Here is a 17,774-nt window from a genome sequence, read left to right on the forward strand (position 1 = left end):
CAAAGCAAAAAGAACTTGCAAAGAACACTATCATTTTTCTGCTGTATTTTATGACACGGAACAGTTATTCCCCATTATGCAGACAGCAAAAAAAATTAAATATCACAGTGGCTATCTATAGTTCAAGAGCAAGTCAGTTGACAGAGCTATCTAGCTCCAACCTATTTTTCCAGCCTTACCTCCCATGACTCCCCTTTGCACACCTTATGCTCAACTTTAACTGAACTCCTAGGAAATCTTGGCCAAATCATTTCAACTTGATGGGCCATAGTGTCTTCATCTAATGGAAAGAGGTCTAGATCTGAAGTCAGCAGAGACTTGGATCCAAATCCTGCTTCCCATACTTACTAGAAGTTATGGATGCATGAAGTCACTTAATGTCACTAATCCTCAGCTTCCACATTAATAATAACTGTAAGCACCTACCTGCAGGTTTGATGGGAAGAGATACACACACACATATACATAATGTATGACATATCTCACTTCCTTAAGGCTTTCTTCTAATCTCTTTAGCCATTTTTTGATACCATAGCCCTTCATATACATTTCTCTTGTGGCACTTTTTAAAAAGCTTATATTAGGATCATTTGTGAACTTGTCACTTCCCCTTGAGGTCAAAGACCTGACCGGGGAAAAATTAATTTATACTCATTTTTAGACCTTGGCAGTGCTCAGCACATTGCCTTGTACTATGTAAGTACTTAAAATACGTGTATTCAATTATTCAAGTTTATTCAATCTGTTCAAACTGAGAAAGCTAAAATAAACACAAATGTTCAGAACTATAAGGCACATCTATAAAAGTATGAACAGATCAATATACAGACACTGGAAAGGCTAGAGGGAAAAGTCTCTATAAAGAAAATGGACAAAGATCATACTAGACTTCATAACAAAATGTCCTTCACACTTTAGGAAATGCTTTTTAGGAGCCCCCAAAGAGCTGGCCTTCTGATTACAGTTCTTCCCTTCTGACCTTCATGGAGAATTTTCTGAAGAATTTCAGAGAAATGGCAGAATTGTCCAACTCACCTGCCAGCCCTTGTCAGCAGTCCTGTAGTAAGGGTAATGCTTGGTGATATGGGCATAGATGCCACTTAGTGTTAACTGTCTGTCCTGGGCTGAGGATATAGCCTGAACTATGAGCTGAGCATAAGAATATGGTGGTTTTGATTCATCCTGAGGAGAAAAAGAGAACACAAGGGGAGGTCTGAGAGATAACAAAATTCACATGTCACCAATAGAAAGAGCAGGAATTATCTCAACTTCTTAAATTAGGTTCCAAATAACTGGTGTTTTGAGATTACAGAAAACTGAAAGGTACCTACAGTTTAAATTATCTCTGTTTCTTTCCAAATCTGCTTCACACTCACATACTTTCATCTAAGTAAGAGTGATCATTCCTGCTTCAGGTGGAGACTGGAAGTTACCACAAACACATGATTTTGAACTTCTTTTTTTTACTTCCTCCACAAAGAGATACAGAACTGCATTACACAGTAGAAGAAAATGACGTCCATAAAGACAAATTAGGGTATGGTGATTTTACATGGGGATAGACTGCAATTCTGCTCAAAATTTCTAATACAGACTCTTTGAAACAGCTCTGCCAGTAACAAGTATAGAAGGGTTGTTAACCTTTTTAGTATCATAGACTCCTCTGACACTCTTGTGACGCCTACGAACCTTCTCAGAATAAGGTTTATAAATGCATAAAATACAAAGAATTACAAACGGAACCACTTATATTGAAATACAGTTGTAAAAATACTTTAAAAAGCAAATTAACTTACCCCAGGTTAAGAACTCCTGAAACCAAATATTCATGTATATCTGACATCAAAGGACATTACCTAATAATATACCTAAGTATACTATTCTATACTTCATATGAAGGCAATGCCAATTGTGGCTATTTCTATAACCAGAAATAGCTTATTTATATGGCACACTGTGAGAACATTCTCAGGAAATATCATTATATCTCAACAAACCTTTGGGCTGTCTCCTCCAGATGTGTCTGCCTGCTGCTCTGATGCTGCCTTTGCTGCAAATTCTGCAGCCAGCTGCAAGTCTGAGGTGACATTCTGAACAAAGCGATATCCTGAGGATCCAGCACCACGAGGACTGGCTGGGCAGGAGTTGGGAACACTAGAGAAAGAAAAAGACACAACATAATTTTGCTGCCATTAAAAAAGGTGGGTTTTTTGGAAGTGGTTCCTGAATAATAAATAGGGGGCAATAAATAAAATTAATAGCAGAAAGCCTTTTATTCTATATATTTTATTAAGCTTTACAGCCCCTTTTAATGCTATAAAGTATAAACTAAAGTACAAGGAAATCACAATGTATAGATGGCTGAACTGATAATATTTCAGCAACTATCTCCCCTCCTGGATAGAAGTTTCATCATCTGAGAGACTGATACTGCCATAAGATGGTGAAAATTCCATACAAAAACACATGGGAATAGATGCCCACACTCATTCTTCTGTACCATATTTTTATATATCCTCATCTGATCATCTGTTTCCTTGTTGGTTTTGCCTAAAGGAACCTGAAGTATGAAGATGCTATAGTACCTTCTCTCATGCTTAAGGAAAACACAGAATTCCAGGGCCCTCAGAAATCATATAATGCACCAAGGCCCTCCTACATCATTACCACGTGGCCAACCAATCTTCAGTGATGCAAAATTCCTTCCCTTGCAAGACAGTCTATTCCATTTTCATGCAGATCTAATTGGATAGAAGTTCCTTCCTTATATTGAGCAAAAACATTTGCTTCCCAATAACTTCTACCCACTGGTCTTGGTTCTGCCCTCTTCAAGTCATACAGAATAAGTCTTAATCTTTAATCCTTCTTCTACCAGACAAACTTTCAGATACTTGATGACTTATAATCACTCTCTCCTATGTCTTCCCCTTTCAAGGCTAAACCTAAGTATCCTTCCTCAAATGACATGTTTGAGTTTTTATTACCATGATCCTACTCGAAGTCTCTTCTAAGATATAGCATCCAGTGTTGAGTACCCTGTTATTATTAACTACCCCTTTTAAAGTCCTATTTGAATACTCCTTAGAATTTTACATCAATAATTTCCCGAAACAATGTTCTTCTCCCCATTAAACCATCTGCTTTGTAAAAAGGAAAAACATTTAAGCCAAATTTACTGACAAAATGACTATATCTGACAAAAGTCTGCTCCTAAAGTCCCCCATCTCTTTATTAACTGTGTTTCATTAACTGTTCTTCAGGACCTTCTATCCAGGTCACTTCAATTAGCCTCATTTCAGCTGTCTTTTAGTGTTGTTTTTTGCTTATATTATTGTAACTACTACGTAGACTGTCCTCCTGGTTCCACTGATTTCACTCTGTATCAGTTCATACAAGTCTTCTCACACATTTCTGTAAATTCCTCACATTCATAATTTCTCACAGCACAGTAATGTTCCATTATATTCATATGCTAAAATTTATTTAACCATTCCCCACTTGATGGTGACTCACTTGTTTCCAGTTTTTTTTAGTACCTCAAAAAGTGCTTCTATTAATATTCTGTCATATATGGGGCTTTTCAGTTCTTGACCTCCATGGTGGAGGTATAAGTCAAAGTATATAAAAAGTTTAGTGACTTCTTGCACATAATTCAAAATCACCACCCCTTTTTTCTAGGCACTATAATTTAATTAATGCAGCCTAAGAGCATCCACATCAAACTGCTGGCTCATATTGAGCTTGCCATATAATCTTGACTTTGTTCTAAAATGGGTCCCTTAATATGGGCAATATAATAACATAAGAAAAATGGGTTGATAGATGAAGGACCTTAAGTTCCACATTAACATTTTTTGTTGAGGAAGATATTTCGTTTTAGTGATCCACAAGATGGCACTATAAGAAGAGGAAAGCTAAAAGGACTATGCATGTAAAATGACAAATACTAAGGAACTTAACATTTGTTACACCAACCAGAAGTACTGTACACATGGTGGATTCAAATAAATCAGCAAAACCCGTCTGTGGTGATAATACACCCTGACTTTATAGAGACAAAGTTACATAAGAAGAAGTTGATGCAACTGTCCTAACTTTAGTTAGTTTTCCTCTGTGGAGCCTAACAATTCAGGAGCTCCCATATTTCAACATACTTCAAAAACATTTTATCCCTTTTAGTCTCTCTCCTCCTCACAATGCAACAGGATTTTCAGATTCATAAGATGCTAGAACCAGAAGAGACTCAACCCTAACAGGTGTTTGATCAATCAACCCCAAGGATGGGATGATGGGTCTCATCCCACTTTTCCTTGTGACAGCCAATCATGGGGCTTGTTTGCAACGCATACACCCAACCAACACTCTGCCCCTCCTCCTTTCCCCCATTTTATGGCTGCAACAGGCCCTGCGCCTCTGATCTCAAGGGCAATGACCAATAAGAACCTTCCTCCTCTTACCCCTTTTTATTTTGATGAGGCAGAATGAGTTGCACAGGATTAGCAGACATGGATAGGATGCAATTTACGTCAAAATATCTTTCCATGAAAACACACACCTTTTCTCTATTTCTTTCAGTGTACCATCACCATCTAGTCACGCAGGGTCTTACCCTCCACTCCTCTAATTCTCCCTCAATCCATACACCAAATTAGTTGTGAAATCTTGTTGTTTCTTACTCTGCAACATCCTCTCTCTCCACTCACATAGTCATCACCCTACATCAGGCCTATATATCATCTCTCACCTGGACAAATGCAATGGCTTCCTTCTAGCCGGTTTTCTTCAAGTCTTTTTCCAATCCCATATATCCACCAAACAGTTGCCAAAGTGATTTTCCTTAAGCCCAGGTCTTATCAATATATCCCCAACTCCCAACTTAATAAACTACAGTGGGATTTCCTATTACTTATAGGATCAAATAAAAACTCCTGCTTAGCATTTAAAGCCTTTCACAATCTTATCCCAACTTAACTTTCCAGTCTTGTTATATCCCCTTTTTGTATTCTGCAGTTCAATCAAACTGGTCTTTTTGCTGTTCCCCACAATCACACAAAAATACCAGTAAATATCCAAATATGACTGCGAAATAAGGTAGTATACCACTCATTAAATGTAACCACATAAAGAAAGAGGAATAACAGATTTATATTAAAAAACTTTCTGTTGAGTTGAAACTAGATAATTCACTTTTGTTTGTTGTTTCTGTATTATGTATGGTAAATATTGATACACAGAGAAATACTGAAAAGCTGATATGCTGACTGAGGATTATGACCCCTTATTTGTTTGTGTTGAGTATCTTTCAACAAAAAGGTATCTTAAAGGAAATTCACCTTTATCTAATTATCTTGATCAAAATGATTAAATAATTGCTATTATACAATTAAAGTCTGCCCTATCCCCTAGGTCACAGACAGGGATTTGGAAAATACTGAAAGTATATTCAACCACACTGCTCTCAAGACCAAAACATTTTTTTGTACTATTGACAAATAAAATTAAAAAATTCAAAATACTGTTTATTTCATCTATCTCAACATTTAAACATTTTTCATGTTATATATAATTTATTATTACAATAGTATATCATTTATAAATAAATGAATACACATGTTGGGAGTTTATGTTCAAATTGTTTTTTAGTGATGGAGTGAAAGATCAAAGAAGATTAGAGACAATGGATATAGTCTATTCTTTTCTTTCTACTCTTTCACCCTCATTCCTCATTTACAGAAGAGTCTAAGACCTAGAGAAAAGAGGTAACTAGCCCAGTGTTACAGAACTAGTCAGTGCCAAAGCCAGAAGCAGAACCTAGGCTCAGTGTTCCTTCTGTTGCATCATTATGACAATTAGGAACAAACTAACATGTACGATGAAGAGATACTTAGGATGAAGAGATTTCTTAGATTGCTCCAATTCTGAGAGCGTACCCCATTCTTTAATAATAGGTTAATAACAAAAGTATGAAATTATAGAAAACATCTATTTTGATTACATGCTCTTGTTTTGTTTCCTCTATAATACAAATCCCTGCAGGGAGTTATCTCCAACTCCAAGTAATTGCTCTATGAATATTTAATCTTTTATTCTAATTATAGGTTTATTTTCTGTAATTGGGATAGACATCGGTTACTGACTTAGTGTGTTTAGATTTTGAAATTTATTTTGACTATAAAATATTCTAAAAATAACATACAATTAACACTCAACATAAATTGGGAAAATCTAGGCTGAGTGGGATTGGGAATCAGGCAGTACAGAGCAGAAGCTTACCTGAGAAAACCTAAGGAGGGGAAAGCATGAAGACACTTAAAAAAAAAATCCAGTGTAGTTATGAAGCCTTATAAAAAGGAGCATACTTTGTCCTGTCTTAGATAATGATAATTTACTGGACATAAGCAACAAGGCCCATGCTGCCTCTTTCAAGATAGTCTTTTTATAAAAGATCATGGTGGATTTATGTCTTATCTCAGGAAGGCAAAACTCAAAGAAAAGCTCATAGCTCCCTACAGTATGATTTCAGATAGAAAGAAAAACCAAAGCTCAGCAAAATGTGACTCAGGAAAAGGAAAAGAGGAAACAGCATTCTCTTTACAACTTTTTACGGTACTAAATACTGAGTCTGATTTGTGCCGACAAATTCATTTGGGAATAAAATCAGACTACACTGTAGTTTAAAGCTAAGGACATAATATAATATTGCAGTTTATTGACTTCCTGGAATTCTAAGAGTTTTTCCAATAGTGATTGGTTAAGGGAGAATGTCTATTTGCTTACACAGCTTTTTTGGTCTTCAAAGGTTAGTGCCTCAATATTTTCCATTCAGTTACACTCCAGAAAGTTGAGGACAGACAAGAGAATTGTAATTGACTACCAAGTTTAATTAGCTAACCCTTATATTAAATCACCCAAATAGGGAAAAATTTTTTTTAAAAAGACAACACATATCTTCAGAACAAATTTGGGTGTAATAAATTCTTGTTGGTCTAAAAAAAAGTCATCCAAGTGTTTCCAGGCAGAGGATGCTGTCCTGGTTATAAAAATGGCATGATTTTTATCCTTTGGAACACAGAGGAACCACAGGCAGTAGTTTTGAAAAACTGACTGAGAAGTCTGAAGTATCTGATGTTGGAGTTTTATTCTAGCACAGTTAAAAAATTTACTGAAGGTTAGGCATTAAGATACAGAGAGTATGTGTATGTATATTTGTATTTATATATACACACATATACCTAGGAGAGAGAAATGTCTGAACACTCTGGTAGCAGAGAGAGCACCAGGAACCCCAGGTTGGAGTTGGGGATACAAATTCTATACCCACCTTTGCTACTTAACTTTGTGACCTCAAGCATGTCGTTTCTGGGACCATGAGTTTGATCAGAATGAAAATTCAGCATCAGTTACAGAAATTCAGCAGATTAAACAGGGTGCAGCGCCAGTGACCAATTCTAACTTCCTAGATTAGTGAAGGGAAAATTGTCTTCTGGGACTGAGGGACCTATAATTAATGATTACATAGGAAGAGAGATTGGACCTGTGATTTCACTGGTTCAGGGAATTCCAACACAAGGAAAATCCTTCTACCAATGTAGGTCAGGAACTTCTCTGCAACTCATAGTCATAGATTATCATGAACTCCTTCCCAGAATAATTTTTTAAATGCTTAAAACACATAGAATTATAAAAGGAAACAAATTATATTTGTTTACCAAACATATTACCAAAATATATTAAAAATAAAACAAAACCAAGTTCACAGGTTAAGAACCCCTATCTTAAAGAGGTTGTGACCTGTCTAGGGTGATAAGGCCAGTACGATTCCAGGTCTACATGACTTTTAAGGCCAGCTTTCTACACCACAATGACTCATAGCTATGCATGAAAAATTTTTGGTTTTAACTAAAATCACACACACCAAAAAAGAACAGAAATATGTTAGTTATAGATCTCTTTTTTTTCTTAAGAAAAAAACAAAAAACAAAAAACCTTAGTCCCTTAAGGAAGCAAGAACAGGGGTGAGAACCTGTAGCCTCGAGGTATGTGGCCTTCTAGGTCCTTGGGTTCAGCGTTTTGACTAAGTCCACGTTTTACAGAACAAATCCTATTACTAAAGGGATTTATGCTGTGAAGTTTGGATTCAGTCAAAGGGCCACCACTTGAGGACCTAGAGGGCCACACAAGACCTCTAGGCCAAAGGTTCCCCACCCCTGAAGGACACAGAGAAAGGTGAGGACCTGAAGAAGGATGCGCTTGTGTGTGTGTGTGTGTGTTTGTGTGATCTATGTAAATACACACATGCATTCTACCTATCTATTGTTATGTGGGCATTAGTTACTAGTGCCCTGCTGCTTCTGAGAATAACTAGAGCACATCTTGGCAAGTCTATTGACCATTTCTTTGCCAATTAAAAAAAAACAACAACTAGCAAATCCATCAAAAAAGATTCATTACTTTTCTGTGTAAAATTAGATCTTTCAGATATTTCAAGACTGCACAAGGGCACCAACATTTAAGTGAGTCTGAGAAATATATTCATTAAACTTTTATTAAGATCATAGAATGTTAGAAAAAAGACTGAAAAGAACCATCCAGCCCTACACCCACATTTTCAGAGGAGGAAACTGACGTCCAGGGACATGAAATAACTGACTTGTTTTCTTGTCACATTGATATTGGAGCAGCTAGGATTCAGAACCCGGTTTCCTGACTTCTAGGCTAGTGTACTTTGCTCTGTAATCTACATTTTCGCCAGACCTCCCTATACTTAGGGACGTAAGTAGCGTAAAGGATAGTACTAACGTTGTAATTTGTTAAAACTTTTAAAAAAAAAATTAAATTCTAACTTGCCAGTAGCTTGGTTCAGCTTCTTTCTTCCAATATTTTGAAAGTATGGTCAAATGTATTAAGATTTAATTCCCACTGAAGAAAACATCATAGCACAGTCCCATTTTTTGGATTCTCATTATATGGCTTTTCACTTGAAGCCCTGAATGGTACTGGCAGGACTTTAGAGTTTTGAATTTCTTTATGCTCTGGTTATTCATATATGCCACATATTCCAGCTAAACTGTAGGCTCTGTAAAAGCAGAGACTCTGTTGCATCTGATAATGTTTTCCCGAAAATACGTAGTACAGTGACCTGCACAAAATGGGTGCTTTTTAAGTATCTGTTTTACTAAATCAAATAATACAAATTAGTGCAACAATACAAACAGTGTACCCAATAATTGTTCAAGATGATGAGGATAACGATAATGATGATGATGATGATGATGATGGAGATGAATGGTGCTGATTCTCTTTGTTCTTATTTTTTTTCTATATGTTAATAAAAAGGTAATTAGTGACCATATAAAAAATAGAGGTGGAGATTACCATCAGCCAGCATAGATCCAGTGGGACGGTGGTATCAAACTCAAATAGAAATTATCCCTGTGGGCCACACACTGACTTAGAAAAACACAAATTAACATTATCTATATTGTATTGTACTTTTTTGTTTTGATAAATATTTCCTAATTACATTTTAATCTGAATTAGGCTTCACTAGGCAGTGTTTTAGCCTGCATTGCATATTTGACATCACTACATTTGGAACAAGTCATCTTAGACTGGGAGTTCTTAATCTTGGGCCCATGAACTTATACTTTTTCTTAATTTTTTGATGATTTTACTTCAATATATTTGATTTCCTTTGTAATCTTAATAATTTTATTCATTTAAAAAACATTTATTCTGAGAAAGTTCATAGGTTTTACCAGAATGTCAGAGGGGTCTAACATACAAAAAAGGTTATAAACCCCTCTTCTAGACTAAATCAGGGAAACATGTAGACACTGTACTGCTGGATTCAATCAGGCATTTGACAACATTTGATAAAGTCTTTTGAAATCCTTTTGAAGAAGTTGAAGGGTATGGTCTGAGTGATAGCATAGTTAGGTAGATTTGGAATGGAGGGAGAGAGTGGACCCAAGGAGCAGATTAATGGCTCTACTTCAACCTGGATATAGATATCTAATGGAATCCCTGCCCTCTTTTCCACATTCTTATCAATGACTTTTATAAAGGCTTGGATGGCATGCTACACAAGTTTGCAGCTCGGGAGAAAACAGAAGTGTGACAGCTAACTCACTGAATGACAGAATTGGGATCCAAAAAGAGCATGACAGACATGAATGATATTAAATCCTGCAAGGTAGAATTTAATAAGGAGGCACTTAATATGGAGGATACATTGGAAGGAGTCCTAAATTTGGAATCAGAGAACCCAGGCCCTGTTTTTTCTACTTACTGCTTGTGTGACCTTGGACAAGTCACTTAATCATCTCTGAGTTTCAGTTTCCTCATCTATAAAACGAAGAGATTGGGCTAATAACCCCTAAGGTCCCTTAACGCTCTATATCTATGATCCTAAAGGTCTACACGTAGGCTAAAAAAATTGCACAAGTACTGTTTGGAAAGATACTGTAAGTAACAGTTTTTATGAAAATATGTTGTACATGATAGGTGTTCAATAAATGTTTGAATTGATTTGAAAAGCCCTAGGACTTTTATTGTAACTAAAAAATTCAATATGAGCCAGCAATATGACATGGCAGCCAAAAAAGTTAATGCCCTTATTGGGTGCATCAGAGCCCAGAACAGGGAAAGTTATGGCCTCTCAGTACTCTACCCCCATATACTCATGTTCAGGTACAGGCCCCATATTTTAGGAAGGATATTAACAAGCTGGAGAAGGGCCAGGACAGATAAAGGGCTTTGAAATCCTGGATTTACATGTATGTGTTTTGAAGAAACTTGAGATATTTGGCCTAGAAGACTTCTTGGGGAATATGATGGCTGTCTCAAAGTATTTAACTGGCTGTCATATAGAAGAGGATTTAGATTTGTTTTATTTATGCCAGAGGGCACATCTAGGAGCAGTGCATGACAATGACAAAAAATATATACTTTAGCTTAATATAAAGAAAAATTAGCTGTCCCAGAACTGGATGGGCTACGCTTAGGAGACAATGGGTATCTCCCTACTGAAGGTCTTTTAAATATAAATTGGATAATCACTTGTCAGAGATGCTGTAGAGAGGTTTCCTCCATAGGTACAGATTAGACTAGATGACAACTCAGGTCTTTTCCAATTCAGATTCTTCAATTCTATGATTTTTAGCCATTATGTAACTATTATGGAACTCTGTATGACTCTGCTATTATTCCACTTAATGTGGCCTGCTTCTTGTTCCCTATTTATTAGTGGACTGGTAGAAATCCATTTCAGTCTAACTTCTAGGAATTGTATTGGGATAGAGAAAGAACTATAATATATCTTATTTATTAAAATCTAACCAGTATACCATTGGGCTGATATTTTTCTATCTTTTAGATTGAAAGGAGCTAGAGGCTAAAGTTTAGTCATGTCCCTAGACATAGCCAGTCACCCCATCCTGTGGTTAGTGTTCCTACAAAAAGTTTGCTGAATTAGCAACAGCAGCTTTTAGAGAACTGGAAGAAAGACACTGTGTTCCTGGTAAGAGCTACTGGAGCAAGGATTCGTAAAATAGCTAATCCAAAATCCTGTTTTAGTGACCTACGCCTCTTAGTGGAACATACGGGAATTTGAGAAAAGAGAGCTTTAATAAAGGGAACAAAAGGTAAAAAGGACTGTAGGTAAGTTGATTATAGTGTATTCAGCATCTGTATTATTTATAATTTCTTTAGCAGGCCTTTTATTCTTTCATTACAAATAGGGAAAGCTGAGAGAACACTTTTTAATATTGTTTTCCAGGCAGTCTTAAGTTTCCATTCTCAAATAGAAATATCCAAAATATACTCTCTTTACAAACTGAATCCCTGAACTGAGTTTTATCTATCTCTACATAACTATCTATGCATGTAATTTTTTAAAAAGAGGTCTCTGCAATATGGTATTTGATGTGACAGATCTCTAAGGGGATTTGTTCTGTGTAGTCTGCATTCAAAGGGCCACACTTAAGGACCTAAAGGGCCACACGTGACCTTGAGGCTGCAGGTTCCCCACCCCGTCAGCTTCTTCTTGCTTCCTCTGAGTTATCTGATTGAAAAATCTTAAGATCTCTATCCCCCAGTCATGTGCCCACATGCTGTCACATGCCTACATAAATGTAACACAACACACCTATTAATGGAGGCAGTCCCGCCTCACAGGAAGACATAAGCTAAAAACACCAAACAGGAACCTTTAAGAATAGCTTACTGATATTAACATAACATTTAACAATAGTTAACACCCAAACCTAATGTGTTATTCCTTTTAAATTCTAGAAAATTTGTTATTAATTATGATACTTCCAATAAAAAACTATGAACATTTTTATTTTCTAAACCAAAGGATTAAACAAAACTTGTTTATGTTGTAGTAAGTAGTTTTCTTTATGATTTATGGCAAAGGAATCTCTGGAGAAACTGAAACAATAGTGGAAGACACCAGCACAAAAACTACTTTATTTTACATTTATATCAGGGAGAAGGTCCTAGAAGTTTTTGTAGAACAGAGTTGCTTTTTATTTTCTAGAATCCTTGAGATGGGGAGTGAGGGCAGTCAGGCTAGAAGGTCCACAGATTTGTGAAATCAGTTCTGCAACTGATCAAGTGAAGTGGTTTTGTTTGTTTGTTTTTTGGGGGTGGGATGAGTAATGATTTCTGAACCTAAATACTATACTGTTCCTCAAAATAATTTCTGGAACCCAGGAAAAGAATGTAACTTAAGAGTCTTTTAAAAAACAAGATAGTCTTGAAAGACTCAAGAGGTTATGGAGATTAATGAAAAAGAGCATTTCTAATGTAGATTCAGTACCCAACAATCTTTAATCAAAGTCACAAATTTTCATAGGCGGAAAATTTAATATGAAAATTGTCAGTGTTTCAAAGTAATAAAGACCTAACCTGGCACGGCAAATGCCAAAACATCTCTAAAAGTCTGGTGTTACAGTGCCTCAAATAACTTATTTTGCAATATTCATGTTCAGATTTGGGAGTAAATGACTTCCTTGTGTTAGCAGCCACCTTTTTCAGGCTTGATTTTTTTTTTTTTTTTTTTTTTGCCAATACCGGAATCACCAAGAGAAACTTTTGTACAAGAAGTTACATAATCCTAAACTCTGGCCCTTTTCTTTGTGTGCAATGTTTTTAAATGGTCCTTTAGTGCACTGTAACTACAGGACAGAGTTTTCTGAAATCCTAACTCAGAAAGACACATACAAAATGAGCTTCTAACTTCGTAAAATCCTGTAAATGATTAACCAGTTTACCTTCTCTCACACACAAAAAAATCACCCCTCTTTAAAAATGGAGAAACAGATTTATAAAGTAGTACTGCAGAGGAAGTTTATTTTGTTTCCTTAAGTTCATTCAGGGGAAAGGGGGAGCGGCGGCGGGGGGGGGGGGGGGGGGGGGGGGGCAACCCTGGTTCGCCTGGTAAACCTATAGGGAAGCAAACTACAGAGTAAACAGAAGGCATGGGGAGGGTCAGGAGGGAAGGGCTGGAACAGTTTATTTTGAAGTGTACCTGGGTTACTGCGTCCCAGCAGGTAATAGCCTGTCTCTTAAGTTTGAACAAGGAGAGGGAGGGGTGAGCGGGGAGGCGGAGTCAGAGGAAACCGGCTCCAAAAAGGAAACTAACCCATACAGAGCCAGAGAGCTTCCCACCGCCACAATTTTCCAGCAGCCAATCAGAGAAGAGCGAGGCGAACACACACCAAATTAGGAAAGTAAACACTGGGGGGGAGGAGCGGACCCCCGGGAACGCGGCGCGGAGGCCCGCGGAGGCCAGGCCGGAGGGCGGAAGGGAGCAGAGGCGCCGCTGCCGGGGGCTGCGGGGCGGGCCGCGTCCTCTCGCTGAGCTCGCTGGGACCGGGCAGCACGCGGCTTAACGGCCTGTAGATGACCAGCGGTCACAGTTACCCTTTAAGGGCAGGAAAGTGCAGACAAACGGCTTCTATTCTCCGGCTGGGCAGGGGTCAGGCGGGAGGCCGGGAAGGGCCGGGGAGTGAATGTTGGTAAACAAGGGCTCCACCCCAACCACAGACACGCCAAAGGAAAAGAGCTTGGCGGCCAAACCTCAAGAGGCTGTGGGGGTTTCAAAGAGTCGATTGAATTCTGCTGTGCTAAAGACAAACGGATGTAAACGGAAATCTTTGTAACTCGGCATCCAAGGCCTCAAGTGACAAGTCCAGTTTCAGTTTCCCACTTTTTCACCGAATCGTTTCTAGATGGTCCACACCGACGGCTGGGGCTCTAGAGGAAGTGAGGGCGAAAAGGTCTGAATGGAAACTGGCCAAGGCTGGCCAGGGACCCTCCCAGTCCCAATCGCTTCATCAAAGCGAGGAGGTTAAACAGCCAACCTTTGGGCCTGACCAGGGCCGGACCACATGTGCACCTACAGCCGCCTTCCTAGAAGAGTCACTGAAGGTGTGTGTTTAAGTCGGCTTAAGAAAACATTTTTTTTCTCTGCTCTTTTATAAAACACCACTTTCCTTTTGATGCCAGAGTGGCAAGATTATAAACAGTTTTATATGACTATCTTAAGTTAACTGCTTTATTAACTAGAATGCCACTGAGAAACACATTTTTGTAAATCCCAAAGCAAAAGAACATCGCCAATAACAAAAACATAAGCAGTAAAAAAAAAAAAAAGCCCATAAACACAAATCCGAGCACTTTCCTTTATCTCAAAGGATGCAATCTGACTGGATTAAATTGATCATTAAAATTCTTTTCCTTGACTTCTCAAGGCTAGGATATTACCCCATGACTACTTATACTAATACAGCAGCTCACATTTCTGTACTATTTAAAAATTTACAAAGTGATTTCCTCAAAACTTTGTGAGTGGTGCAAATATGTTATCCACTTTACAGGTGAGGAAACAGAGGCTCACAGAAGCTAAGTGACCCAAGATCACAATGATCCTAAAAATTCTTAATCTGATTTCAACCATTTTTTGACGATCTTCATTCCAGGTATTTTAAGATTACGGTCTGTGTCTTATTTCATTTTATTATCCCTAACCTGTGATAGTTTCTTGCATATAATAACTGCTCATATAACTTGCATATAATAACTGTTATAATCAATTGTTAAATCACTGCTTCTTGAACTGAAACCTGGCATCTATTTTCCCACTGTGCATTAGCACTTCATAAAATAATCAAACTCTCTTATATGGAAGGGAACTTCCAGTATCCAATTCAATGCATGCTTATTTTAAACATTTCTAAACAAGTAATTATCTAACTTCTGGTCTGAAGGCTTCCTTATGAGCCAAAGCCAGCAAGTGTCAGAGGCTAGACTTGAACTCAGGTTCTCCAGCGTAGGAGGTCAGCTCTCTCTCCATGATACCACAATACTCTCACGAATGTGTATGTATACACAGACACACGTATGTTATCATTTTAGGATCAAAGCTCTAGAACTGAGAGGTATTTCAAAAGACATCAAGTCAGGGCAGCTAGGTGGTGCAGGGGATAAGCTCCAGCCTTAGATTCAGGAGGACCTGAGTTCACATCTGGCCTCAGACACATAACACTTACTAGCTGTGTGACCCCTGGCAAGTCACTTAACCCCATTGCCTAGCCAAAAAAAAAAAAAAAAGACATCAAGTCCAACCCTTTTATTTTACAGATAAAGGACCTGAGGTCCATGGAAGCAAAATGTCTTGCTCAAGGTCAGACAGGAAATAAACATCAGGGAAGGATTTAAACCCAGGTCCTGTATACCATGCTATCTCCATAATTATTATAAGATTTCTAAGTTGTCACTATTTCACCAGGATAAGAAAAACAAAAGCAAATTAAGAGATGTTGTATTAATGCAAATCAGGAAGCTAAATACTATAGTCCTGACTACAAAAGGACCAATAATCTAATCATTTTTAGTTATTATGAAAAGGGTGTTATATAAACGCAAAGTAATAAAAGTGTCTTCGCCAAGATTCCTACTTATTCAGAGCAGACATTTAAATATTTGAATGTTAACTACAGTTTCACATAATTTTTAAAAATGTTCTCCCAAATGGTACATTTTCTGAATTGCAAACCAAAATGACCTCCATGATTTAAACTATAGTCACATATTTTTGAAAGTGTTAATATAATCAGTGGTTTTAAAATTCAAGAGACATTTAACCTACTGAAGATTAAATCTATTAAAACAAATCTTTCACTATTTAAGAATTTTCTAAAATCAAATACTGAAAGAGGGGAGCCAATGTGTTGGGTTTGAAATATTTTTGATGCATAGTGGCTTTTACTGTAATGGTAACTAATATATATTTTTCTCTCTTTGATTTAGATGAGAAGTCAGGGTCTGGGAAGGTTGGTTTAGAGTATGAAAAGGAAAAGGGAAGTTACTGAGGATTACTGTGCTATAGTAATTACATGTCCATTGCTGGGCCAGAATTGCTGGGAGGATCTAACGGAAAAATGAATAAGAGAAATAGCTTGTAATATAAAGTAGAATTTGCCATGATGGGCAAACATCTTCCAGAATCTGCCTAGCCCTACTAGGGAGAAGAACAATAGTTTGGTTACCCTTTAGAATTAACAGATAGAAATCCTAATCATATTCTACTCAAAGGTATTCCACTAGGCCCTCTTTTTTTTTTTTTTTTGGTAAAGCAATTGGGGTTAAGTGACTTGCCCAAGGTCACACAGGTAGTACATGTCAAGCGTTTGGTCTGAGGCCGGATTTGAACTCAGGTCCTCCTGACTTCAGGACCGACGCTCTATCCACTGAGCCACCGAGCTGCCCTAGGCCCTCTTAATTTGCTGTGTGCTGTGCAAACTTCTTGCCTAAAATTAATACTGAAATTTTCTGGCATTTCAGTCAATTCATCTATATATTCCTGTCCAGCTGAAATGAGCCTGTCAATTTATTTGCTAGACGAAATTACAGTAACACAGGTTGACTTTTAACTGGAGACATATCCCACAAAACCAAGACCACACAGGTGTCACTTCAATAGCAACAACTCATTTTGGTTTTTTCATTTGTCTTTTCTATCAGATTCTTTACTTATACTATATTAAAGATTTCTGGAATGGCTTTCCACTTTAGTTAAAAGTTTCCCAAACGAGGTGGGTAAACAAATCATATCAATTAAGTAAACATTTCCCTCAATTCAACCAACAATTATCAAGTTATTATGTGTAGTTTACTGTGCTAGGCAACAGATAAGAGTGATACAAGGAGTTTACAACCTGACAAAAGGGCAAGACAAATGCTAATTATCAATCCAGTCTTGTGGCAAGTAATTCAAATACAGATTGTTTTTCTCTGTATTTGTACTGTATTTATACTTTAAGTATAGACCCAAGAAGAGATCCAAACAGAGTGGTCTGAGGCAGTCAAAGAGACTGCTTATAGTTGGAGGGCTTGAGGAAAACTTCACAGGGATGGAACCAGAGTAGGATTTGAAGGAATGAAAGGACTTCAACAAGTAAAGTCTACAGTAGTGGTAGTGAAAAGAAAAGAGCAGAGCATTACTGCAGGTATGGGTAAGTTCATACATAAATGCAGAGAAGCATGGGAGATCTAGATGGATTAGGAAATTTATGGTAAAGAGTTTGATTTGGCTGGGACATAAAGGATAGCAGCATGCAAAGTTTGTGTTTTATTCATTAAACAACAAGGAATCAATGCAGGTTTTTGAAAAGAGGAGATTCATGATCAGACCTATGTATTAGGAAGATTATTCTGGAAGTGGTAAGGAGAGATTGAAATAGTGATCAGAGGCAGGAAGACTT

The 17,774-nt window shown here is 37.4% G+C and overlaps 1 protein-coding gene across 1 annotated transcript in view; it reads right to left on the reverse strand.

Moving 5' to 3' along the window:
* Positions 1 to 17,774, reverse strand: part of FOXK1 (forkhead box K1) — a 106,333-nt gene that overhangs the window by 7,862 nt on the left and 80,697 nt on the right. Inside the window, 2 exon segments of the mRNA XM_027874654.1 lie at positions 1,036 to 1,182; positions 1,998 to 2,154. Of these exon segments, the coding sequence (XP_027730455.1) occupies positions 1,036 to 1,182; positions 1,998 to 2,154 (304 nt within the window).

The sequence above is a fragment of the Vombatus ursinus genome, unplaced genomic scaffold (assembly GCF_900497805.2).
Source record: "Vombatus ursinus unplaced genomic scaffold, bare-nosed wombat genome assembly UNPS02014807.1, whole genome shotgun sequence".
NCBI lineage: Eukaryota > Metazoa > Chordata > Mammalia > Diprotodontia > Vombatidae > Vombatus > Vombatus ursinus.